General features: G+C 45.5%; 1 protein-coding gene and 1 long non-coding RNA gene across 6 annotated transcripts; one reads left to right on the top strand and one right to left on the bottom strand.

Annotated features, from left to right (window-relative positions):
• Positions 1-575: 575 nt before the first annotated feature.
• On the bottom strand, positions 576-19,486 carry LOC308462397 (uncharacterized protein). 5 transcript variants are annotated; one of them, XR_013979098.1, is made up of 5 exons: positions 19,177-19,486; positions 14,235-15,899; positions 13,025-13,089; positions 12,246-12,337; positions 2,809-3,586 (listed from the first exon to the last, which is right to left on the bottom strand). XR_013979098.1 is itself a non-coding variant. In XM_080980094.1 (4 exons), the coding sequence occupies exons 1-4, from the start codon at positions 13,354-13,356 to the stop codon at positions 2,215-2,217; spliced, it is 309 nt and encodes a 102-aa protein (XP_080836220.1). In that variant the 5' UTR covers positions 13,357-13,629; the 3' UTR covers positions 576-2,214. The 5 variants fall into 5 exon arrangements, 2 of the variants coding, with proteins under 2 accessions (XP_080836220.1, XP_080836221.1); XR_013979099.1 differs by having other exon boundaries at positions 14,235-15,097; XR_013979100.1 differs by lacking the exon at positions 2,809-3,586 and adding an exon at positions 8,577-9,998.
• Positions 17,765-26,217, top strand: LOC308462654. The gene is made up of 3 exons (XR_013979247.1): positions 17,765-18,254; positions 20,802-20,864; positions 26,016-26,217. It is a non-coding gene; the product is annotated as an uncharacterized lncRNA (long non-coding RNA).
• Positions 26,218-26,699: the final 482 nt, after the last annotated feature.

The following is a 26,699-nucleotide window of genomic DNA, read 5'->3' as shown; positions in this document are numbered from 1 at the left end:
AAAGCAAGGCTACCAAAGACCCATCTTTTCCTGAAAGGGAGAGGAGACAGAAACAGCCTTTTGGGGAGCTGCCCATCCAGTTCTCTGAAGGTTCTGGTGGAGTGGTCTTTGACATTCAGGAAGTGCCTCTCCTTTGCTAACCAGGAAGGGCTGTTGTCATGATATGATACCATGAGGGGAGGAACTTCCCCTCAGCCTCCAGACCAGCCTTACCTGCTTAGCAGTGCACAGGGCTTAGTTGGAGATCATCCTGAGCACCAGTAAACCAATGCCGAAGTTGCAAGCTTGGGATCTTTTTACTACAGTGGTACCTCAGGTTACAGACGCTTCAGGTTACAGACTCCGCTAACCCAGAAATAGTACCTCGGGTTAAGAACTTTGTTTCAGGATGAGAACAGAAATTGTGCTCTGGTAGCGTGGTGGCAGCGGGAGGCCCCATTAGCTAAAGTGGTACCTCAGGTTAAGAACAGTTTCAGGTTAAGAACGGACCTCCAGAACGAATTAAGTTCTTAACCCGAGGTACCACTATATTCTCTCCTACCTCTTCCTTCCCTAGTTAGAGAGGGGATAAAGGTAAAGGTAAAGGGACCCCTGACCATTAGGTCCAGTCACGGACGACTCTGGGGTTGCGGCGCTCATCTCGCTCTGTTGGCCGAGGGAGCCAGCGTACAGCTTCCGGGTCATGTGGCCAGCATGACTAAGCCGCTTCTGGCAAAACCAGAGCAGTGCACGGAAACGCCGTTTACCTTCCCACTGGAGTGATACCTATTTATCTACTTGCACTTTGACGTGCTTTCGAACTGCTAGGTTGGCAGGAGCAGGGACCAAACAACGGGAGCTCACCCCATCACGGGGATTCGAACCGCTGACCTTCTGATCTAGGCTCTGTGATTTAACCCACAGCACCACCCATGTCCCTAGAGAGCAGATAGGAGGGGCCAATATCTCTCTATAAAAAAGAAGAAAAACAAGTCTCTCAGATCGGGTGGGGGGAAGGAGGTGAGCAAAAGCCCCAATACTTTATTGCTCTATTTAGAATTGTAGAGTTGGAAAGGGACCCAAGGGTCATCTAGTCCAACCCCCTGCAATGCAGGAATCTCAGCTAAAGCATCCATGACAGATGGCCATTTGGGTACTAGCTGAGATGATTTCTGTGCTGCCAGCACCCCCCCCCCCAGGACTAAAGCACTCATGGTCAGGGGTGCTTACACATCATGATGCTAGATGTAAATCACTGTATTGCTCAGTGATAATTTTTGCAGAAGGAAGGCTGACATGGGCGGGGGCAGATTCTTGCTTAGATTCCCTTGGGAGTTACAGCAGTGCTTGCTCTGAACCCGGAGCCGTCAAAGTTCACAAGAAATTTCAGAAAAGGATCATTGACTGCTGCTTATTCTTCATTTATGAAAGAACGAGGCCAACCCCTGTGGTGGAGTCAGACTTCCTGTGAGGTGCTCCGTTGACATCATTTGTTATATTAATTATAATAGTGCTTTAAGAACTCCTGCCATGAAGCAGGTCCTGAAGTCCAAGATCTGCTGATATTCTGCATTCTTAGGCTGCATTCTTAGCACTGCTGGGATATTTTTTTATTAAGGTCTTCGCCCCTAAAGATCTGAAATGGGGGTGGATGACAGCAGAGAGTTGACGTGTCCTCCATCTGTACACGCATGAATGGCATTAGACATGTAGTAGAAAAGCCATCATTGTTCACTGAGCACAGAAAAGTGCTTGGCATGGGCTGATCTTCAGTGATATTCTTCCCCCATCCCGCTGCCTTTTCTTCCACCAAGACCCACACGGAGCCTAGCATCCACACCCCACTTGAAAAGCCTCTCATTAAAATTCAGAAAAACAAAGTGGCTCAGTCCCTTGGATGCACACCTGGAAACCTTGGAGATCTACACAGACAAAACACGTATTGCGATTCTTAATTATAAGCTGTGGGACTTACTGGGGTAGGAATACTTTCTTCCTCATCTTCTAGGGTCAAACTCAGGCGTGCTCTGCTTTCCTGTTTAGCTGGCGTCCTGCTGTGGTTGCGCTTGCTGTTGTTTGTCACTCCCGATTCTTAGTGTTCAGAAACCTGAAGGGAATCTCTACCTTGAGAATAAGGGCAGGAGGCCCCAGCAGCCTCAGGAGTGGGTCATTGCAGTGGACTGCAGCTCCCTTGACACCCTGTTCTATATGTTCTGGCTGTACTCAGCCTCCCCTCTACTGCACACAAGTCTGCTTCGTTTCAACATGAAAACAAAGGAACTCAGATACTGGGCAACTGAAATCTGAAAGGGAAAAGGAGCTGTGAGCCCAGGGTACTGTTGAATTCAGATACAAGGGAGTGCTCAGCTGGTGTTTCAGGGAGACAGACCTAGAATGGAGGAGCAAAGGGCTGCTTCTTCCAAACAAGGACACACAAAATCGGGGAGAGCCGTGGATCTAATCTCCATGCTGAAATGTGCAGAATATGTTCCAGCTGTATTCATTTATTGTATTCTGCATCTTTTGACTTGATACTGCCCCTATATGCATTGCAATTATTTTTCAGCCCAATGCATTAGAGAGAGGAAGAAGGTATATTGTCCCTTGTTTGACAGGCATAGGAGAAATAAAAAAAAATCCTTCCAGTAGCACCTTTAAGACCAACTAAGTTAGTTCTTGGTATGAGCTTTCGTGTGCAAGCACACTTCTTGCACACGAAAGCTCATACCAAGAACTAACTTAGTTGGTCTTAAAGGTGCTACTGGAAGGATTTTTTTTTTATTTTGACTATGGCAGACCAACACGGCTACCTATCTGTAACTGAGGCATAGGAGAAGTTAACCTACCACCACAGCCCCTGCCACAATATTCCAAAATTCTGCTCAGTGGTACAGCATGTTCTCTGCATGCAGAAGGCCACAGGACTGATACAGGAGAGCATGGAAGAAATTCTGCCTGAAACCGTGGAAAGCCATTTTTTGTCATTGCAGACAGCACTGCACTACATAAACGATTGATTTAACATGGCATAAAGCAGCCTCCTAGGTTCTTAAAAACCCAGATGCAGTCCAAATACATTATGTCAGTTATATGCAATTAATTCAACACATCACCCTTCAATTTGCAATTTGGAAGCAAATGCATAGCACCCTGCTTTTCAGATTCTCCAGCCACCATCAGTAGGAGAAAGAGCGTCATGATTTCCCCATCTTCTTCTATCCCTCTCTGCTAGGTTTCTTCGGGATCTTGATTTTGGCAGCGTGACTGACTTTGGAATGTGACTGGGAACTGCTGCTTCCCCTTTCACATGACCTGATACTGTCCCAGGATGAGCTGTGCATCATCACTGCTCTCTAAGCAACTGGAAACAATGAGACAAAACTGGAGGCTCCAACAAGTTCTCAGCCATGTGCTGGAATGCACCCAGGTGTCCTGGCTGGGACAGAGCTGCATGGCAAGCCCTGATATGTAGAAGAATTCTCTGGAAAGTATCTGCATGTGTTGAAAATTCCAGAGCAAAATGTTCCGTTTTGTAACTACTCTCGGTTGCACTGAAGTTATGGCATCAGTAACATATTTCATGCAAGCTGATTCCAGCACTCGGCATCTGTTGAAATCAACATCGACGTCTGTTAAAAGGGTAGCAAGGAGCAAAGGATCTCAAAATGTGACTTTGGGTGGCATAAAACTAAATTTGCACAAGTGGAACAACTTTCGCTTCCACAACAGGACTCACTGTACCATCCTCAGATCTGGCCGGGGGTGGGAGGAACCCAACAGAACAGATTTATTGGGTGTAAATGGAGGAAGAAGGAAGTCCTGTTGCACAAGTGGAAATCATCCTACTGACGCAAAACACTAATTAGCACTATTTTCAATTATACAACCTATAGTGACTCTGACACATTAGGAGTATTTTCATATTATTGTTTTTTTTTCTGCTGCACGATCTATTTCAGGACCGTCAGCCATAGGCAGACATCAATCACAAGGCTTCTGGGAGCTGTGCTGGAGCCCTGACTCAGGAATCTCTAGGCTACTGCACCTCTTTTGGGCCTTAGGAACCAAGTGGCGTGCCTTTTTGTTAGCATCCTGCATGCCATTCACAGACTTTGCTTCCTTCTTTGCCCCTTCTGGCTGCTTCTGTCTTGGATTCTTGGTCTTGCAATCTTTTCCTCAATTTGTACCAATTATGCTACTTGCATCTGCCTCACCTGGCCCAACTACCTTTCTAGAGCTGATCTCAAGTTTGCCCTTCTGACTCTCAGATTCTCTCCCTGACTGCAGCAGAAGCTAAACCTAGCTAGCTCAAAGCTTTATCATACCAGTGGTGATGACTTGCCCTCATGCTAGGATATTCATGAAGGCAGGCCCCCTGTGTGAGTTTATATGTCCATGTTGCACTATTCATGGGGTAAGTAAACAATCGACAAGATGAAACCTGCTGGTGGCCATTACTGTGCATTAAGTAGCCAGGTGTGGCTGCCCTCATGTAGTGAGTGTCCCAAAATCTTCTGTTGTCAAGTTGGAGAGGCCCTGTGTGACAACCACAGAATAGAATCATAGAATTGTAGGGTTGTAAAAGACCAGAGGATCACCTAGTCCCTCTGCAATGCAGGAATATGCAGCTGTGGTACATCACAGTGAATGAGGCTACCAATTTTGCATATGGACTTGCCTTAGGAGTTCAATATTAAAGTTAGTAAACCTATCAAGTAAAACTAGCAATTTTATAGTAAATGCTAGATATGCATTGAGGCTCTATATCTCCAAGATATCTGGGGAAAGGGGCTAAAAACAAGGGAGATTTCTGAGCAACTTTCAGCTTGCCAGCTCAGAACCTCAGAAAAGGCAACATCATTAAGTGAGACAAAATGACTGGAGGTTAGGGAGGTTGCTATGTTAATAAGTTGGAAAGACTCTGATGATTCCTCATGCTGGAGCTTCTCGGGGAAAGCAGAATTAATTCATGGCATATGCTCCCAGCATCTGCTGCAGTGGCCTGGAGTGGCGGGATCACAGGGCAAAAGAGTGAGAGCCAAATTTTTGCATTCCCCTGATCCTTTTCTGCCTTGGCATGCAGCCTGTATTCACTAGGTAGATGGGGAAGCCAGAGCCATACCCGCTGCAGCCGAGTTGCCCTAGAGCACAACATGAGGCTTGAGGGAAGAAGATGACTCCTGAACTGAAAGGAAGGCTCTGTGATGGTCCCCTGATTAGCAGATGAGTGCCCCTTTTAGTTACCTGTGCAAACATACTGCATTATACATTTGATCAGAATCTGCAGTCAATAGCCACTTCCTAGCACAAACTGCTGCTGGGCCTTGATTTGTGGCTATTGCTATTATTCCACCAAGGAAGTCAAAGCTGGGGCAAAACGTTTTGCTACCTGAGGCAAAGGACAAGATGCCCCCCATTCCCATTTCAGGTGCACTGAATCTGACTTCAGCTCATGCCGACACGACAGACTCCCACAAGATGCCGAGAGGCAACAAGAACGCAATATTTCAGAGTGCACACAGGGCTAAATGCTTTTGCAGTGGGCTTTTGCTAATGGCACTTGAGCCTGGCCAGGAACACAGGAAGCTGCCTTATACCGAGTCAGACCAGACTGACTGGCAGCGGCTGTCCAGGGTTTCCGACAGGAGGCATTCCCAGCCCTACCTGAAGATGCTGGGGTTGAGTCTGGGATCTGCTCAGCAGATGCTCTACCACTCAGCCATAGTCCTTCGGGGTGGCTTTTAAGAAGTGGCAACCTGAGAAAGCACAGACAATTCCTTCTCTCCCTCCAGTCTCCTGCCTTTCTTCACTCTTTCCCTGAGTTTTCCTGCAGGCCTTTCCAGAGCAGCTGCAAGGCAAGGCTACACAACCTGTTATCAAGGTCCATCTCCTGTCACTTTCAAGACCACTTCATTACCCCTTTATTATTCCTCTTCTTCTGCTTATCGTTATTAATAATCGCTCTGGATTGTTACGAGTGCTGACAGCTGCCCCTTGTCTATTCTTTCTGTCTGTTTTAATCCTGCATGCTTATCTGAAATAAAACCTGATCCTTTTTTTTAATTAAAGAAATCTGGTCAGCCTACTCTTCCCCGTGCAAAGAAAACGCTGATTGCTTCTCCTGATACATAGGAAGAGATCTTCAGGCTTAAAGGGCAGGCGGATGGGCAACACAGTATGTTCTATAGTTTGGAGAGAGAGGACATCTCGATGGTCACTGCCGGGACCAGGCCATAGGTATGCCTATTTGCACCCTTGTTCACACAGTCAGTGGAGGCTGGGAATGTGATCCCTGATGTCTACAGAAATGTTAGGAGGGTCTTTGCAAAGGCTGGTTATAGTTCCTAAATGGGTGGGATGAGCCTGTCTAGTGATTATGTTTATTTCGGCTATAGGAAGCTGCCTTATTTTCAACCAGACCATTGGTCCATCCAATTCAGTATTGTCTGTACACGGACTTGCAGTGGCTCTCCACGGTTTCACGTAAGTGGCACTCCCAGCCCTACCTGCAGATGTCAGGGATGGAAGCTGGTACCTTCTCCATGCAAAGTAGATGTTCGGCCACTGAGCTACTGTCCCTTCTTTCACAGTTCTTTTCTAGGCATGCCATCAATGTGGAGCAGACTTGCTTTCTGTTGCTCCAGAGGGTGAGTCTAACACCAATGGGGGGAAATTGCAGAGAAGAAGATTCTGGGTTACATTAAAAGAAATGTCTTCATGGTAAGAGCTGCTTGACAGTTGAACAGATTGCCACAGGAGATGGTAGCCTCTCCTTTGCGGAGTGCATGGTCATCTAATCCAAGCTGCTGTAGGTGTATCCTGCACTGCAGATCATGCACCAAGCAGAGATCAGACCTTCCTGTTCTGTGATTCTTTGCAAGTGAGGTCCCTTCCAACTCTCTGGTTATTTGTAAGTAAACATTTATTTTTAACTGTTCAGCCCCAAGACCCTCAAAACAGAAAACAGGTAAGCAGAAAACAAATCAAAATACAAAATAGAAGCCATTAAATTTGAACAGGATAAAATAACAGCATCCACCACATAACAGGAGATAAGCTGGGGCTGGAAGAAATAGATCATCATGAAATGTCTGACGGAAGGGATGGCTTTCACCATCCACCAAAAACAGGCAAGTGAAGTGGCCCAAGGAAGGGAGTTGCAAAGCCGAAGAGCCACCATGGAGGAGGCCCAGTCCCATGCACAGCCACCAACCTAACTTCTGACAGTGGTGGTACATGGAGCAGAGCCCCATCCTTGAAGATCTCACCTGGTGGGCAGCATCATATGGGAGAACTGGGCCAAACCACTTAGGAGTTTAAAGGTCCTAAAGGTTCAGAGGTAAGTTGGGAGCCAATGCAAGAACAAGGATGATGTACTCCAAGCAACTAGGCCTCATCAACACCTTGACAACTCTCAAGCTGTCGTTAGCTCCACAATGGAGCTAATAACACAATTAAAAATACTGCCAGGTTGTGATAAAAGAAAATCGCACAAAAATGATGTACAGCTGGTATCTGACACCTGGTAAACAACCAAAGATGTATAAGTCAGAATCGGATGCCTGTTGGAAGTGCAAGGAGAAAGAGGGCACCTTTTTTCATATGTGGTGGTCTTGTAAGGGCAAAAGCATTCTGGGAAATGATTTATAATGAGTTGGAAAAAATGCTTTTAAAAATGTTTATTAAAAAACCCAGAAGCTTTCCTTTTAGGAATAATAGGTTCAGAGGTACCGAAGAACAAAGGAAGTTATTCATGTATGCTACCATGGCTGCTTGAATGTTATATATATCAGCAATGTCCAACCTGTTGACAGGTAGATCCCCAGATGATCGCGGGATCCTTATTGATCGCGGGATTAAAAGCAATGTGTAAGGAATGTTTCCGCCCCCCTTGCGCTGTCCCTACATAGCATCAAAAGGGCGATATTTTCTAGGCTGTTGCCGACGTTAGTTGGCTTTATGGTTGTGTGCTCCTGTTAGCGCCGTAGTTAATGGATAGCCTTTCCCCCCTAAAAAAGGCTCCTCCTCCCTCCAATGACAATGGGTAGATCACTGCCAGTTTTTTTATACTGGGAGTAGATCGCAGTCTCTTGGGAGTTGGACGTGCCTGATATATATAAATAAACTATATATGATATATAAATACTGGCAGGTATGTATAGCAGGGCTAATACCAGCTTTAGATCTGGAAAATGGGGGCAGCGGGTGAAGAGGCAGAGGGAGATGATACACTTGTCTCTAGCACTACAGCATCTATAAAAACCTGAGTTTAAAAGTTTATTTAATGTTAAGTAAGTGTCACTAGACCTGATTCCAGGTCTCCTGTCTTATGTGGTTTGGCTCTGGCACATGCACAGGGAGAGGGAACTGTGCTCCACCCCCAATTTGCCCCCTAAATAGTAAAACCTATGACTTGTATTACAAACTAAGTTTTCATATCCCTTAACACCACAAAATGTTGCCCCTGGGCACAGTTCACACATTCATCTGCCAGCTACTGAATGCTAAATGACGGAGTAAGGCACAGGCAGGTGTGAATAGATACTAAATTACGGTGAATGAATCTCTGTGCATCAGAATGCATGTGGGTTTATATATTGTTCTGTTCCTGCATACTTCTACGTTCAGCATTTAAGCATATGACATCTGTCCACATTGCAGACTGATCACCAAGTCTTTTGTATACGTGTGTTTGTCATCTATTATTGGACACCTTTGTTCTGTCTATACCATATCAGACAAATGATTTCCCCCCCTTCCTGTTGGTTCTGTAGATCTCTGGGCCCATCTCTCTCCCTTGCTTCAATCCCCTTGTTCTGCTTCTGCCTTGCGCATATGCACCAGTGCGTGGCTGAGGTTGGAAGTATTTATGGCAATTAAAATGTTTTGCCTGGGAGCTGTTTTGGGGCTTTTTTTTTGAAGTGAGGATTTTTCAGACTTCAAGGTGTTAACAGCACCCTCTAAATGGTTTTGTTTTTTAATTGCAGCAAATGACTGCCGAGCCATTAAAACATGCGCCTCTCTCTCTCTCTGCAGTTGTTTCTAAGCCCTTGCAGTCCTCCTTCTATTTATTCTGTTTAATTCAGTCGGGTAGCTTCAGGGCAATGAAGATCAATACTTTACTTTGATAGAAAAGAGTCAGGTTTGAAACACAGAGATAAAACTGACACATTTTGTATAAATTTAATTAAAAATGCACCTTTAGTGGCTTGTTGCAACCACAAAGCAAACCCCTCCGTCTAGCTCCCTTTCTTTCCTTCTCTTCCTCCCTTCCTCTCTCTTTCCTTTCTTGTTCCTAACAGGAAATCTTGGGATCGGCCTCGCCAACAAAGCAAGGCGTATTTTGTTGTGTTCTCTCTCCCTCCCCTCCCTTGCTTTTTTCCTTCTGCCTTGAAAGTTTAGCATTCAGGGAGATGGAAAGCATGTGAAATTCAAAACAGACCTTCTGCTCTCCCTCCTCTGCTTTGGTGTTGGTGGTGGAGGGAGAAGGCTCCTAGGTGATCATGGGGCAAGGGCCTTTTTGTGCAAAATCCCAGCAGACTAGTCACCCTGGGGCGTTTTCCATGTGGCTCTCCTATGGCTCCCCAACCCCCTACTTCTGGCTTTGTGAAGAGTCCCTTTTGTGGGAGCATTACAGGGCAGCATCTCTATTCTCTCTCCCCAGCCTTTCCTCTGCCTAACTCTGCTGCCAGGGAGGACATTTGTCTTGTGTTTTATAATCTGGCCCTTTCACCCGCTTCCCCTACATGTCTCTCTTTCTCAATCCTGTTTGGCTCGGTTCATTTTTCACATGAGTGGCTTTCCTCCCAGACTCCCCTCTGCTCTTGCCTCCGTTCTGCTCAACACCAATAAAATACGCACAACACAGGTAGGACAAGGTGCCAGGGCTCAGTGTGACAAACAGCTCACGCACCACTCAATAACCAGGGCTGTAAATTTCCCCCTGCTCACCTTCCTCAAGCTGGGAGCCCAGTGGTCATGGCGGTCCTGGTGGAGGACGTTGTGGCTCGCTTAGGTTCCTGAAGGAAGCAGAAGGACACAAGTGGTGCCTGTCTGTGAGCCAGTGCTTGATCCAGCCCTGCCCTTTGCAATACCACTTACTTACTTACTTACCGTATTTTTTGCTCTGTTGGACGCACCGGACCACAGGACGCACCTAGTTTTTAGAGGGGGAAATCAAGGGAAAAATATTATTCCCCCTCCCCCCAGCCCCAAAGAGCAAGGGACAGGCTGCGCGCAGCCTGTCCGCTTCTCCCAGAGCTTCTCGGGGCTGCAGGGGAAGCCTGGGTCCCCCCCCCCAGCCCCAAAGAGCAAAGAAGCCAAGACAGCGAGCGGGATCCATAGCCACGCAACCTCTCCAGCGCAGCTAAAGAAGAAGACAAGGCAGCGAGCGCGATCCATCCCACTCACTGCCTTAGCTTCCTCTTTAGCCTTGAGCAGCATCTTTAGCCTTGCGCAACAGGATGGATCGTGCCCGCTGTCCACAGGGGCTGGACTAGATGACTCCTGGGGTTCCCTTCCAACCCTGCAATTCTATGACCTTGGAAGGTGTTGGGGGTTTCCACCACTGGAGGCTTTTAAGCAGCAATTTGGGGACCATCTGCCTGGCGTTCTTTAGCTGTAATTCCTACATTGTGAGGGGGCTGGGCTAGATGACCCTCGGGTGGCCCTCCCAACTCTATACAGTCCTACACTTCTGCGGCAGGAGATCCACAGCCACTTCACACAATGCCCACTCCCAATTTTCATTGGAGAGACATGTGGCTTCAGTGTCTAGGTAGGTGCCCCCCTACCTGCCACTCTCCCCCCACCCCACTTAAGATGAGGGAATTCCTGCCCAGAGAAGCTCCCAGGTGAGGCAAGGGTTAAGATCTACCTCTGGTAAATGGCTTTCCCTTTTCTCTTCTTCTTCTGTGCTATTTCCTTCTTTTGTGTTTTGTTTAATCTGTTTTTATTGTATACTAAAATAAAAGCTGCAAAGTTTCCTTTTTTATAATATCCCCCCCTCCAAACTAAACCGTTAATCTAGATAAAAACACTGATCCAGAGGAAAAGAAGGAGGTGGAGAAAGGACGAAAAAAGAAAAAGAGGTAGAGATAGAGATAGAGAGATTTTTTAAAAGTTGGCTTCTTTAGCCTTGCGCAGCCTCCCACGGCTGGAGAGGCGTGCAAGGCTAAGGAGGAAGCCCGGGCAGCGAGGGGATGGATCGCGCTCGCTGCCCTGGCTTCCTCTTTAGCCTTGCACAGCCTCCCCCCGGCTGGAGAGATTGCACAAGGCTTTTCTAGAGGAGGGAGAAGGGACTGACTGACCGTGTCAGTCCCTTCTCCCTCCTGGGGAAAAGCCCGCAAGAGCCGCACGAAGCTTGTGTGTGGCTCTTGGGGGCTTTTCCTGCCTGCCTCCCCCCTGCATTCGCTCCATAGGACGCACAGACTTTCCCCCTTAGTTTTTAAGACGGAAAAACTGCGTCCTATGGTACGAAAAATACGGTACTTCATAAACCCTGCACAAGGGTATTTGCCTGACACTGGTGGAACAGAGGATTTAGCTGTTCAGTTACAATAGGAAAAGTAATTAATGTGGGACTTTCAAGCAACACTACCACTACTTTTCAATTGCTACTAATACAGGTGCTCTGAACAGCTTTGGAATTTTAGCCTAAATTTGTTTTTTGTTTTTTAACTTGGTTCTTTTGCTGCTTCCCTTCATCACAGTACAGTGGTACCTCAGGTTACATACGCTTCAGGTTACATAAACTTCAGGTTACATACGCTTCAGGTTACAGACTCCGCTAACCCAGAAATAGTGCTTCAGGTTAAGAACTTTGCTTCAGGATGAGTACAGAAATCGTGCTCCGGCGGCGCGGCAGCAGCAGGAGGCCCCATTAGCTAAAGTGGTGCTTCAGGTTAAGAACAGTTTCAGGTTAAGTACAGACCTCCGGAACGAATTAAGTACTTAACCTGAGGTACCACTGTAGATTTATGGTTCAAATTTAGAGGCAACTGTATTCTACAGCTGTGGGTGCCACTGGCACTCTCCTAAGTACCAGACTGCCTGCTTAAAGCACACACGTAGCTCATTTCCCTCCTCAAAGAATTCTGGGCACTGTAGTTTGTGAAGGAGTGTTGGGAATTGTAGCTCTGTGAGGAGTAAACTGCAGTGCCTACCATTCTTCGAGGAGGGAAACATGCTTCAAATGTGTTTTCGAGGTATAGTGTATACGCAGCCTGTATAACTCCACTGATTGAACAAAATAAGAGAATTCTTACCAAAAGCTTGGTGCGATGTGGGTGGGGCAGGAGCTTCTTCTACTCCTTGTCTGACCAGATCGAAGCAACACTGTCTTTCAGTGGCTTGATTTCTAAAAATAAAGATACACAATGTTCTTAATATTATTATTTTTTGCTTGGAAGGTTATTAAAGATATTGCTGTGGTTGTGAGGGGTAATCCTTTTACAGTGGTACCTCGGGTTAAGTACTTAATTCATTCCGGAGGTCCGTTCTTAACCTGAAACTGTTCTTAACCTGAAGCACCACTTTAGCTAATGGGGTCTCCCGCTGCCGCCGAACGATTTCTGTTCTCATCCTGAAGCAAAGTTCTTAACCCAAGGTAATGTTTCTGGGTTAGCGGAGTATGTAACCTGAAGCATATGTAACCTGAGTTACCACTGTATTCAAAAACACTGTAGCACATATGAATATTTCAGATCTCACAGTGCTGGCATACCTCTTGATTTTGGTAGGGAGAGTCCCAATCTTATGGTCATTTTCACATGGAGTATGGTTTTTTTTTTGTTCTCCTTATGTGCCCTAACAAGATACTAACACATACACACACAGTTTGAGACTATTGGTAGCAGATGATAAAATGGCTGTCTAGGTGAGCCCTTGATTATTGCATACTCAACAGCAGACTTTGTGGTAAAAGCAATTAAACAGCAGCTTTGAAACATGCCAAGTTGCAGCGCCACAACCCCTTCAACTTCATGTTCGTCAACACAAAAGGAAGGAAGTAATGAGAATCCTGACGGGGTGCAATGAATCTCACCTGAGCGTTGAACTCCTCGTGTGACCTTGAGCAGGTTGTGATCTGTCACTGCTTCGGTTCCTCATCTGTAAAATGGGAACAGCGGTGACCTATCCTCCAGGATTGTTGTGAAGGTGAACACACACTAAAATGGCTGCTAGCCAATATATACTGATATACAGAGGACACACACACACACACACACACACACACACACAAAGAAGCATTTTAATTACTGTACTGCTTCCTATTTTGCCTATTTCACTCACAGGCAAGATAAACATGGCGAGAGGAGAGTGGCAATGTCTGCAGGCCTGCTCCAGTAAGAGATCACTTGAGAAAGCACTCTCCATTTACAAATGAAGACAGCAAGCATCCTCAGGACAAAATGGATTATAACCGTCCCAGCAGAACCTGCTTTAAATTGACAAATATTGTGGGACGGCGACAACATGGGGATGATGTTGTGTGCATGGCACCCCCAAAAGACATGCCTGCATCCAGCACAGAATGCACATCACCATGCAGTGTGCAGCCACCCTTAAAGGACATTACTTCCCTCAAAGAATCCTGCGAACCGTATTTCCCCCCTCAAAGAACTACAATTCCAAGTATCCTTAACAAACACGGCTTCCAGGATTCTTTGCAGGGAAGTCACATGCTTTAAATGTGCATTGGGTGCGTGCGCTGTTCAGAGGGGCTATTTGCACAACAAACGCGGGACAAAAACAAACAGAAACATTTTGCGGGATAGAAAGTTGCGGCATTTCCGTAGGTAGTTACGGGGATTTGCACTGGTTGGAAATGACCGCCCCAAAACGTCTGCTGGTGCGAACAGTATTGAAAGCTGGGTCGTGTATGACATCCTGAGCAGAAATCATCGCGCAAATGTAATGAAAAGGTTGTTTGGAGGGGTTCTTCAGTGCCTCCAAAAATGTCAGGCCTGAGAAAACAGGTATATTTTCGAAGTCAGAGTACATGATTGCCTGTCATGGATTCCTGTAGGGGTTTGTGATGAGTTTATGGGCAGTGGCGTAGCGTGGGGGGTGCAGGGGGGCCGGCCGCTCCGGGCGCAACATCTGGGGGTTAGGGTTAGGGGGCGCAAATCCACAGGTTAGGGGGCGCAAATCCACGGGTTAGGGGGCGCAAATTACTTGCCTTGCCCCGGGTGCTGACAACCCACGCTACGCCACTGCCCTGGACTATCCTGAGGCGTGTACCCGGCTCTTACCTGAGCGCAAAGGAGCCCAGGAGCCCTACCGTCGTTCCTCAGAGCAGCGATGAAGGCCGAGAGGCGCGCGGGGATGAGGAGCGCGCGTTGCTGATCGCCGACTGCAGGGCTGCCATTGCTCACCGACTGAGGCCTTCAATCCCCCAGCCAATGCAGAAGGAAAAAGTTTGCAGGCAGGCAGGCTCTGCTCTGCTTTTTCGGGGGCTGGTAATTGCAGGCACGAGTCACTTTGTGTTTGGGTGGGGCGGGGCGGATAAAAAGTGGCAAGCGGTAATTGAAACAGAATTGGGAATCAGGACCCTCCGGGCAGCACTTGTTGAAAGAAGAAATAAAGATCGCTTGGGTCACCTCTTTTTGTAATTTGCGTTTAATAATCGTTCCGGGAGGTACGCACAAAGGGAGAGCCGAGACACGAGACGAGGCAGCCCAGCCAGCCGCTCCCCGCCTCCCGCTGTCGGCGGAGAGGAGGGAGGCCTGAAAGAGAAGCCGCCTTTCAAGTGCGGGGCGGGACCGGCCTTGCATCTGCCGGCTCCAAAGGACGGAGGCTGGGCTCCCCCGGTGAGGGCCGGCCGGCCTGCTGCCTTTCTGCGGCTCTCCGAGTCAGCTTCCGCGGGTCTAGGCTGACTGAACCCACAAGTGGGCCCCGGCCCCGCTGGGTCTGGCTGGTGCTTTGGAGCAGAGGCCGTGCCAGCTGGTAACGACGCCGGCTTGCATTGAAACTCCAGTTGAAACGCGCTCTCCTCCTCTCTTCCTCTTTTTCTTTCTTTTTCTCTCTCTCTCCCGTCGCTTTTTGCGGTTCCTTTCCCCTGGAGCTGATGCTGTTTTGTTGTTCCCGCCTCTCCCTGGTTTGCACTGAGGAGACACTGCAAAAACGCAAGGGCCCTCTTTGAATCGGAGTTTCAAAACGGGGGGCAGTCTACACCCTGGGAAGAAGCTGCAGTGAATTTGTCATTAGGTTTAGCACAAAGTGGTGGTCGTGGCAAGGGGAAAGGGGGAGGTGAGCGACCACAGATTTAAAGCACATCGCCCACCACACACAAGAACAAGAATATTGGGAAGTGTTTGTTGTGGGTGCTATGCTCTGTAAGGGGTAAACTACAGTTCCCACGAATCTTTGGGAGAAGCCGTGTGCTTTAGAATGTAGCCCAGAGATCCAACATTGATCTCAGTAGAATGAAGTTTGGAGTACATCTGAGCATGCACAGAATACATGTCTCCCCAAACTGAAATTGATAGAAAGATTGGGTCCCTGGCACTTTGCATTTGAGAAATGAATCTCTAGTCAGATTACTGTCAGTGCCAATTAACAGTCCCAACTCTTTTAAACAACATCCCAGTCATAGCATGAACCTGGAGCACATCCTTCCATATATTCCTCAAGTTAAAATGGAGATATGATTTCTGCCACCTGCTAGGAGGGAAATACCTTGCTCCTGCCTCATACCTGGTATAACTGACATGTGACGTGTGAACTGATAGAGCATGTTTGGATCCCATCCATAACATATATCCACTGTGATTGGCTGCTCGGCAAGTGTACCTTGCACAGTGGAGACCTGCAAATGTGGGCATCCACATTGGGGGTGGGGGGCAGTTTCCATCCTACTCCGATCAGCACTTTTGCTGCTTCCCAAGACCACTCAGGCGGCAAATCTCAGTGACACCCTAAAGGAATAAAAGGCATGATGCATAACTAAATAAATAAAATAGCTGCTTTGACCTCCCTGTCCTTCTTCTTTCCTAGAGTCTCTAGTGCATCTTCTTTCTTTCTTTCTTTCTTTTTTTCTTTCTTTCTTTTTCTTTCTTCAATCTGTTCATTTTGCTCTCCATCTTTCTGAAAAAAACTCTAATTATAAAATACAAGATTTTAAAGGTGGGGCAAATCCATAAACTATAACCACAACAATTTTTAATTCCCCCCTAACTGAGGGAAGCTTGCTGTGCCAAAGTCTGAGAATTTCTGAACTAGGCAAGCCTTCATGGGCCATCTGTCCCCAGATGGTTTAAGTAAGTCCATCTCCCGGGTACATCAGTTAGCCTCAAGAGAAACAGGGAAGATTCAGGATATGATGCAACTCCTGGTACTATGTACTGACCAAGTAGGCCAGGCAGATCTAACGTGCTTTATATTTGTGTATTTGTTCATCATCAAACCTTTCTTTATCAGTTGAATCTGTCGATGTCATCATCCCGCACAAGGGCGGTACATCTTCCCATCCCTCTGACAAGAGCGTCCCTTTTTACCCTATTTAACCTGCCTTTCTCGTTTCCCTTCTTGGAGAGATGGTTAGCGATTCTTGATTTCATAGTTCTTGCCTGTAGCCAGGAAGAAAAACAGCATCTGTTGGCTGCATCTGAACATGCCAACCAAGTTAACATTAAGCCCAAAGGGCTGTGCTTAAAGGACCATACTGCTGCTGTCAACTGCCAAGACTGGGCTGGGCTGGGAAGGGAAGGTGGAATAATCTTCAGTTTTTCAGTGATGACTATATAGGGAAGCTCAGGCTTTCTTCCACTTTAAAACCTGAAGAAACTATGCTTGTATGGAATATTCAGTGTATTAATTAATTATGTACAGTGGTGCCTCGGAAGACGAAATAAATTCGTTCCGCGAGTTTTGTCATCTTGCGATTTTTTTCGTCTTGTGAAGCACGGTGTCGGGAAAGTTTTGGAAAAGCTTCAAAAATCACCAAAGTCTTTAAAAACCTCAAAAAAGGCTACCACACCGCGTTCTATGAGTTGCTCCTCGAAGTCAAGTCGCAACTGTATTAATGGTGTTAAGAAAAAGGAAACAAACTTGCAAGACGTTTCCGTCTTGCGAAGCAAGCCCATAGGGAAAATCGTCTTGCGAAGCAGCTCAAAAAACAAAAAACCCTTTCGTCTAGCGAGTTTTTTGTCTTGCGAGGCATTCGTCTTGCGAGGTACCACTGTATCTGTTTTGGTTTATAAACTTGCATATTTCACGTGTTCTAGCCATAGCCTCTCAACTTTGTCCTCTCAGTATATTGAAATTATGACCACCTGTTCTCTAACTTCCATTTGAACTAAATCTGAGTTGTCTTGGCCAGAGACACCTGAAATTGATAAAAAGCACACCCACTCTTCATCCAAACAGCATATTAGCTCCTTACACTTCAGAGCCAGTGTGGTTAAGAGTGGTGGACTCGTAATCTGGTGAACCGGGTTCACGTCTCCGCTCCTCCACATGCAGCTGCTGGGTGACCTTGGGCTAGTCACACTTCTTTGAAGGCTCTCAGCCTCACTCACCTCACAGACAGAGTGTTTGTTGTGGGGGAGGAAGGGAAAGGAGAATGTTAGCTGCTTTGAGACTCCTTAAAGGGAGTGAAAGGCAGGATATCAAATCCAAACTCTTCTTCTCTTCTTCTTCTTACCCTCCCAATTTTCAAAGCAATCTTGTGGGGCAGGTTAGGCTGAAACGTAAGGAACTTGTCTAATATTACTCAGTGAGCATCATGGCCATGGTTGAATAGGATTTTAACTCTGATCACTCCAACCTCAGCAATCTTATGCACCACAATGTAGGCTACTGGGTCTCCATAGCATGAGCCAGGACTGACAGCCATATGCTGCTGACTAATGTTAATAAGATCCCCAGCTTTCCCTTCCCATTCCTGGCCCTCTCAGTATTAAGGCTGCATATTAATAAGGCAATGTTTAGACTGGAGTGCCTAAAGGATTTTATAAATATGTGATGTCAAACTACTTCAAAATGAAGTTTTTCCCTTGGGATGACGTTTATAAAAAGTTCAGGGCTGTCAGATCTTTGTCCTTGCCTTGACTTTGGTCAAATACACGCCATATATTTAAAGCACATCGCTTCCCCCAAAGAATCCTAGGAACTGTAGTTTGTCCCTCGCAGAACCACAACTCCTAGCACCCTTAGCAAACAATTCCCAGGATTCTTTGGGGGAAGTCATTTGCTTTAAATGTATGGCGTGGATGTGACCTTTCTATGGACATGTGGTCCTATTAGACTTTCCTTCACTTTCTAACAAAGATGTAGGTAATATTTAGGATCTTAAAATTATTATTGTAGTTAGATTTTCAAATTATGTAATTCTTTGAAAGGGGAGGGGCAACCTGGTGTGTGTGAGGGCAAGGGCAACATTAGCTGTCATATTATTTGTGGTGTTTGGCCTTGTGTGGTTGGTGCCAATGAAGGCTTTCATCCTGTTGCAAATTGCAGTTGTGTGGGTATCTGATTCTGATCCCAAACATAGTGGTGATGGCAAAGAATTAAAGCCGGCTCATTCTGCGTCATGGCTCTAAACCAGCTCATTCTTCCATGCCTTCTAGGTCTTAAAAAAAACAAAACTTATGCAAGGCTAAATGACATGAATAACACCGTGACCCTCATGGTCACATCCTCAACATACATTAAAGCACTTTGGCCTAGGGATCATTTTATTGCAAGTCCCAGCATTTGGGGGGGGGGGGGGGAGCCATGACGTTTAACAGATTAAAAAAACACAACCCACATTGATATGTTTGTATTAGTTATATGTAGCTGATGGTCATACTTTAATATCAAGAGAATCACGTGCTATGGCTATCAAATAAGTTCTTACTTTAAGGGAAAGCCTTGCATTTCAAAACACAACACCTCCAAACCTCCCAAGAATCTCAGAGAAGAAGCAGTGCTAAACCTAATAAGTTCGGAAAGAAAAACATATGTCAAACGGCTTTCTTACCGTTTTTGGAAATACGTGAACTGTGTACGCTGTGATAGTGGTCTGTCCTTATTGTCGAATAGATTTGCAGCTTTCTAGACTCTTGCGTCATTAAACAGCCTCATTCTGAGTATCCTCATAGAGGTGCACACTTCCCAGTTTGAACACAGGTGGGAGAAGGCCTAGCAAAACTATAATAAATGTATTAACAAGCACACACAGGCAAATATATGTATACAGCGCGTACGTACATATACACAGACAATCTGGCCTGTTCCTCCCGATCCCGTAGCTCTCTTCCTCCCATCTGTTTGCTGTATAATTCCTTGCTAAAGTCACTTTCTCTCCGCAGCCCGCAGGCCTGGGTGCAGAGATTTGCTCCCTCCTTTCCTCAACAGTCCACTGGGCTTGTGAACATGTGTTTCTGGGAGGCAGACACCAGCTGGCTGGGGGAATATTTGCATATTCAGCTAAAACTGCCAGAGCTGAGCTGGGAACGCCTAAAGGAGCCCATGGCAGGACAGTCGAAACAGAGAAGCTTTGGTCAGCTAGAGGTCAAGTGGAACAGATTTCCAAACCAATGGCCAGATGGTGGGTGGAGATGGGGGAAGGGAAGGGCTCAAACTTTTGCACCAGATAAATAAACTGTTAAGTGAACAGCTGACCAATGGGCTGCAGCCAAGGAGTGAGCAAATGTACTTTGAGAGCAAAACAAATACAGTAGTATGGAGCTTTCAGGGCGGGTTTTGGGTTTATTTGTTTCTGTTTGTTTACAGGCAAAATGCCTGCCAGTCTGCAGGGGAGAGGAATACAGGGAGAATTTTTTTGGGGGGGGGGGAGGCATAGAATTGGGAATGGGGGGGTCATTATGTTGCTTTGCAGTCTTCACATCAGGACACATCCCATAGCATCCCTAGAAATGAAAGTTGGACCACCCATGGGGCCAGGGGTAGGAAGATGATTTTGTACCTATCACAACTGTGGCTTCAAGTGAGGTAAATATTTATCATATGTCAGGAAGTTCAGAGCCCAGGGAGTGGTGGTGGGGCAACCATGAGCGGTCAAAGCGAGAAGAGGGAAAAGACCAGGAAGAGGAAGTGTCAGCAGCTGAAGGGGTAACTGGGCTTAGTGAGCTGGGAGAGTCTGTGGAAGAGAGAAGTCCAGTATCAGAGGCAGAAGCTGAAGCAGGAGAGGAGGGAGGCCAAGAGGCAGAGGTGAGTCTGGCTGGTGAAGAGTGACGGGTGCTTCCCCCTCCTGCTGCTACAAGCTCTTTTCTTCACTTGTCTCCCAGAAGCAGAGGAGGCACTTTAGTGAAAGTAAAAGACATCAGGTGATCCCATCACAGATGACCTGCGACCCATGCAGTTTGGCCCTCATAAACAGCAGAGCAGAAAGTAGCTGTTTATATTTTGAGGGCCATCTCCTTCTTTCGCTCACAGGGTTCTCTTTCCCCAAGATGCACCTCTTTGATAACCTCTGTCGCTTGCAAACACTTCTTCCACCACGACCCACTTCCTTCCCACACTATGGGCAGTTGCTGCAAGATGCCTGGCTCTTATTTGTTTTATGAATCCCCAGCTTCCATAAGGGATTTTTTTTTTTTTTAATAGAGCTAGAATAGATCCATAACCTTGCAGGACAAGGACATCCGCCTGGCTGCTGGTACACAGGCTGCGTTGCACTTCCACCGCTCCCCCTCCCCCAATTACTCTTCATTCCCCTTAAGAAAATAAAACATTCTCCCACAATAATGGGAGCCCAGGCAGAAATCATTTGCCTTGTCCCCATCTGGGGTTCGGTGGGGTTTGGGCTAATTTGGGAATAAGAGACTGTAGGGAGGAGGTAGATCAGCTCTTTCCGTCTGATTCATTTGCAGGCTGGGATGCAGGAAAGCAGACTGGAAAGACAGAAGGTGCTTAGGGAGCTGCTGAGAGATCAGGTGACTAAGGACCACGCTGCATGCTGCAGATTTCCTACACGCAGGTCAATTGCATGTAGGAGACTTTGTGAACCTCACCTGTGGATTCTGGTCAACATGCTTATTTCACACTAGCATTGGGGGAGATAGTCAATTCAGTATGCATAAAAGCTGGCTCTGTCAAACACACACTTTCCCAAACAATGTAAGAAGTGAAACAAAACCATCCTTCAAAATTTGCATTTGTTCAAATTTTGCCATAAAGTTCTCCAAACCAAACTTTTTCACGCAAATGCAAATATTAGGGGAAATTGTGCACAAATGCGAAGATACTAGTGAGAATATCAAACAAAAATGCATTATATTGATGGAAATTGCTTGCAGAGAATGTGTACATTAGTCAAAACTCCATTTAAATATCTGTTTATTCGGAGAAATTGCCACTAAATGCGGGTGAATTTTCACAAAGATTTTTTAAAAACATATAAATAAAAAAGCAAAATGCTCCAAAATGTGAGGAAGTGAATTTACCACTGGAAAAATGAGAAACAGACAGAATCCATTGACAGGTATTCCCACCCCTATTTCACACTGTGAATATGTGCTAGAGAACTAGATTAGGTGTTGCTACTAGCCAACACAAGAAATTCATGGCCCCATATACGCCCTCCCTCCCATTTTATTCTCATAACAATCCTGTGAAGTTGGGACAGGGTGACCAACTCAGTGAGCTTTATGGCTGAGTTGGGATTTGAATCTGGGTCTCCTTGGTCATAATCTATTACATCACATTTTCACTCGGTTAGTCATTACATTGCATATGCAATGAACAAAAAACTCACATTTCAAATGCTTATTAAACATGACAATCTTCATACATTTCAAACACAAAAGCCCAATTCAATGCACATGTTTACATGGAAATACTAATGCAGTTTGCATAAGACTGTAACCTGAAGAGGAGAGCAGCAAGAAGCCTCCGGGACGGAATCAAGCACATACCAGAAATTTAGGTTTGCACAATTGAAGTGGAATAAAGCAATCTGTCTCCCTTGCGAAACAAATCCACCCCCTCCAAAAAAACCCCTCACTTTTTGCAGTTAGGAAAGTGATGGGGAATTGTATTTAAAAGTGTGGAATGAATGAATGATTAATGGGAAGACTTATAAACACAGCACCAGCAAATCATGATGAATGCTCATTGCCAAATAACCACCCCGTCAAACAAAGAAGAATGAATTCTCAGTAAAGACAGAACATAGTCTAACCGCCACATAAGCTTTGTGCAAGCAAATCAGGATGAATGATCAATAAACAGGTTGTCTGAAAGAGCTCTCACTTCATGACCATCTAACACATGGGAGAATAAAATAGGCACATTTATTTTATGATACATGCACTAACAAATTCATAGTAAGATAGTGTGTGTGTGAGAGCTCCTTCTTCGGAATCTGGCATGCTATGTCAAAGAAAATTTGAAATACTTCAGAACGGATCCGCAGTTACAGTGCTAAGGCTGCTTTCTGAACCGTACAGCTTTGTAGAGGAACTCAGGCTCCCTCCAGCAATCACTAGAGGTCTCTCTCTACCAATGAGTTCTTGTCTGGAGGGCAAGAGGAGAGAAACACACTTGCTCTCAATAATTTCTTCATTGGGCACTTGACATCTCGCAGCTTTCTGGAGAGCACAAACCCAACTCACCTATAGAGGTCTGTATTTCTGTGGTTCAGTGCTCCCCTAGATGCAAACTGACAGGGAATGCCCTGCATCGTGGCTTGCAATTGCTCCATAACTTCCGCAGCACCTGAAGTGAAGGAGGGCCTTTTTGCACAGTTTCATGTACGATAAATGCATCCTTGTTTCTCATTTGTTGCATGTTCCCTCCAAGGTTGTGGAGGGACACAGCATTTTCCCACCTCTCAAAGCACAACGTTTTGTATTTGGGGATGTGCAATTGCTCATTCATTGTTATTATTTTCTGTGACATGATTAATGATGAAAAATACAACTCACCCACCTGCATGCCTGCACAATTTTGGGGCTGTGCACTCCCCTGTTTTACAGCTACAATAAAAAAGCACTTATCTAGTGAGAGGGAGAGTTCAGAACTTTTGTTGAGTTTTCTGAAAAATATGTGTAATCAGCTTTTTTTTCCCTTAAAGGGAGGCCAATAGACTCCTGCAGCAACACTAATTGTTATCTCTCCCGCCCCCATTACCTGAAGACAGGTGACTTTGTTACTGTCACTGTAAAAAAAAAGGTTTCCAGAAATATACTGCAAAAGTCTTTGACCCTTAGTTGACTCTTTACTTTCAAGAATATGAAATGGAGACATACAGGGAGGGAGCCAGGGGCTTGCCCAAGACTTAGGGGTCAGCAGAGGGACAGCCAAGCTTGCAGGAAACACCCATTTATTCAGGATGGTGAAAACTGTTAAGCACTTCAAAAAGATTTCTTCAAATCTGTAACTGGGCAGCAAAAATGGCAATGCAAATAAAGATAACGTTGAAACAAAATTTCCTAACTTCTCACTGATGGGGCAGCAACAGCAGGCAAATGAGCTCAGGATCATGATGGATAGTTCAATTAAGACATTAACTCATTGCGCAGGCAACGGATTATTTAAAAAGGGATCAAAATTAAAACTGCAAGTATAATGTCCCTATGCCACATTAGGGATCCTATATTTGGCTCTCTCAAAGAGGATATTATGGGACTGGAAAGATGCAAAAAGCAGCCACCAAAATGATCAGGCAGTTCCCCAGGAAATGTTTTTTTCCTTTTCAGTTTAGGGAGCAAGGACAAAATAACCAAGGAGATCCTGATAAAGGTTTATAAATGGTACATGTTGTGGGAAAAGTGTCCAGAGTTTAGTTTTATTTTATTCCTCTCTCTTAATTCTGTACTTGGTGTCATTCAGGATGGACAAAAGAACTTCATTGCACGGCACATAATTTTGCTGTTGCAAGATGTAGCAATGGCCATTATCTTAAATGGCTTTAAGAGGGGATTAAGCGAATTAATGGAGGACAGGGCTAGTCATGATGGCTAAACAAATCAGTATTATTGCTCAATAAATAGCCAATGTTGCCTAACTGCCCTAGAAACAAATCAGAACTATTCTTTGATAAACAGCTGAAGTTGTGTAACCTTTCCACAAAGAAATCAGGATGAACGGTCAGCCTACAGGTCACTGAGAAACGAACCTCATTTGGGGTTACAGAATGCAACATGGTCTAATTCGTGATACGCATATGGAATAGTCAAGCCATCTTAACTCTACATTTGCCACATTTGAGTTCATGTGGCCGATTTCTGGGCACTGATTTAGATTGATTCTATATCAGTTAACCAGAAAGAAATGCAGGGGGTATTCCCTTCTCCCCCCCCCAAAAAATGCAGGTAATATTTTTCCTGGGCTATCCTTGTGTTAGGATACCACCCATGCAGATGGCCAGTCTGACATAGTTCCTGTCAGCTCTTTGATCCATAAGGGGCCGAGATGATTTGGCCTTATAGGTTTGCCAGCCTTAGAGCTCTATAGAGATATCAAAAGTGCTAAAATAGCATTTTCAGTCCCTGCAGTCAGCATCTTATTTAAGTGCTTTAAGAAAGTGATCTTGCTAAGGAAGCAAGTTTTATAAGGGATTTTCTAGGAAGTTCTTTCCCGTGTAGATAACTTTGTTATCTTGTCATCGTCGTGAAAACCCCCGGCGCCGCCATCTTTTGTGCCAACTAGTCAGCAATTTCTTTGGTCGCCATTTGAATCCCTCGCAATCATCATCAATCTATCCAGCCTGCCACAAGGCTGGAGAGGATCAATCTAAGAGCAAAGAAGACTGGGCTGTTTGCAGATCTTTGGGGGCTCTCGGGGGAACCTCACAGCGTTTTGATGAGAGTGAGCGTGGCAGGAAGCTGGGGTGATAGATTGAAGAAGATGAGGCCATTGCTTGGTTGAGAGGTGATATGCAGCAGCTGTGACAGGTGCCTATGTCTGTCCCCTGAACCTGCAATCTCTCCTAATAGGGAAGATTGAGGAGCCCAGAATGAAACATGTCATGTCCAAGAGAGATGGGGAGACAGGTGGGGACTCTAGGGTTGCAAGCTGCAGAACGGAGATGAAGGGAGGGAAAGGAGCACTCGTGGCGACGCAGACACTCATCAATGTGTTCTTTTGTATGCTTCCGAAATGGCAAAGCTCTTGTTAGATGGTGTTTTAAAACTTGCAGTTTGTTTGGTGAAATTGAAAGAATTAAACTGAGAAAAGGCAAATCCATAGCTGAATGCCAAAGAGACATGCTTCCAAGATAGTAACATCAAATTCAATGGGATTTCCTTCCAAACAGACGTTGTTTTGGATTGAGGTGTGATTCTTCTTCCTGGGGATTTATCTTATATTAACACTGCCAATTCTTCATCTAAGAAATCTCCTTTTCCATTAGTAATTTGAAGCCAGAGAGAAATTAAATGGGTATACCTTTTTGTTCTGCGTAAATCAGATAATCTGCCTTTAATAATTACAGATGGAAATCTGAACAGAGAGTACTTCATTCATGGAAGGAGTTTCTTTGAAGGGAAGCAGAGTTGCAACTCTCTTTCTGTGTTCCTTTCATGGGACGACTACTTTGGAACCCACCCAATGTGTTAAACTATTTGTGTTGTAAAATTCTATAGCAGTTTCCCTGGGAAAGATGGCCAAGGTAACCCATCTATGGCACTGATGAACAATCCAGATCTCCTACCTATCTTCCTTTCTTCTGTGCAATTTCCCCTCACTTCCTTGGTTTGCTTTACCTATGGTGTAGCATTATCTCTATGGTTGTATGCACACTTCAGCCTCTGAAACACCGCAGCTTTGAGTTTTTCTAATGGCACTTTTGTAGACATTGTTTTTCAAGGTTCCATACCTGAAAGCTATGCAGACAGCATGAGCAATTGTGAAATCATTTCCATCTGTCCATATGTGGCTCTCTGTGGCTAGTGCACATTAGTTTATTTGTCCCCTCCCTTTTCAACACCCACTGCAGTCCGTTCCCCCTCTCTGCAAGTGAACTGTGAAGTCTCAGTTAGTTACGTACATTGCACTCAGTGTTCCTCCAGAAGCTTTCTTCTCCTGCAACATTTATAGGCAACTTTATAATTTCTCTGACAACTGCATATCTCTTTTTGCAGGGCACTCTGGGTATGCTCAGAGGCTGCTCGTTCTGGTGCGACAGAAGGGCTAATTACTGCCTGCAAATGTGTGTCTTATTATTGCAAGACATCAATGGCATTGTAAGCTCATTGTAAGAGTCTCTCTGCCCTATCTCCAGACAGGAAGGAACTTCACACAGCTTGATTTATTGAATGAGGACTGCAAAAGAAAAGAAAAAGACACTTCAGGCTCAGATGTATCGGCTCCCTGTTATACCAATCAATTCCACTAGAGCCATTGTGGTTTCTTAAAGGGCAACACACAGCTATGTTTGGTTGATGGGCAATGCACGAAATGGATGCACCTCAAATCTATCAAACTGCCACCATAAGCAGTCAGATGATATGGTTCTTGGAGAAAATAGTTTATAGTGATTGCAGCATTAAGTTGATCAAGGCTTTGGGGTTTTGATAAACTGGAGGTATTATTTTTTCATTTTATTTTAATGCTATGGTGGAATCTCAGATCGTGAAGCTGAGGCTCCAATACTTTGGCCACCTCATGAGAAGAGAAGACTCCCTGGAAAAGACCCTGATGCTGGGAAAGATGGAGGGCACAAGGAGAAGGGGACGACAGAGGACGAGATGGTTGGACAGTGTTCTTGAAGCTACCAGCATGAGTTTGACCAAACTGCAGGAGGCAGTGGAAGACAGAAGTGCCTG

Source organism: Podarcis pityusensis, assembly GCF_964106645.2.
Source record: "Podarcis pityusensis genome assembly, chromosome: 1".
Lineage (NCBI taxonomy): Eukaryota > Metazoa > Chordata > Lepidosauria > Squamata > Lacertidae > Podarcis > Podarcis pityusensis.
This window is presented reverse-complemented; position numbering and strand designations above follow the sequence as displayed.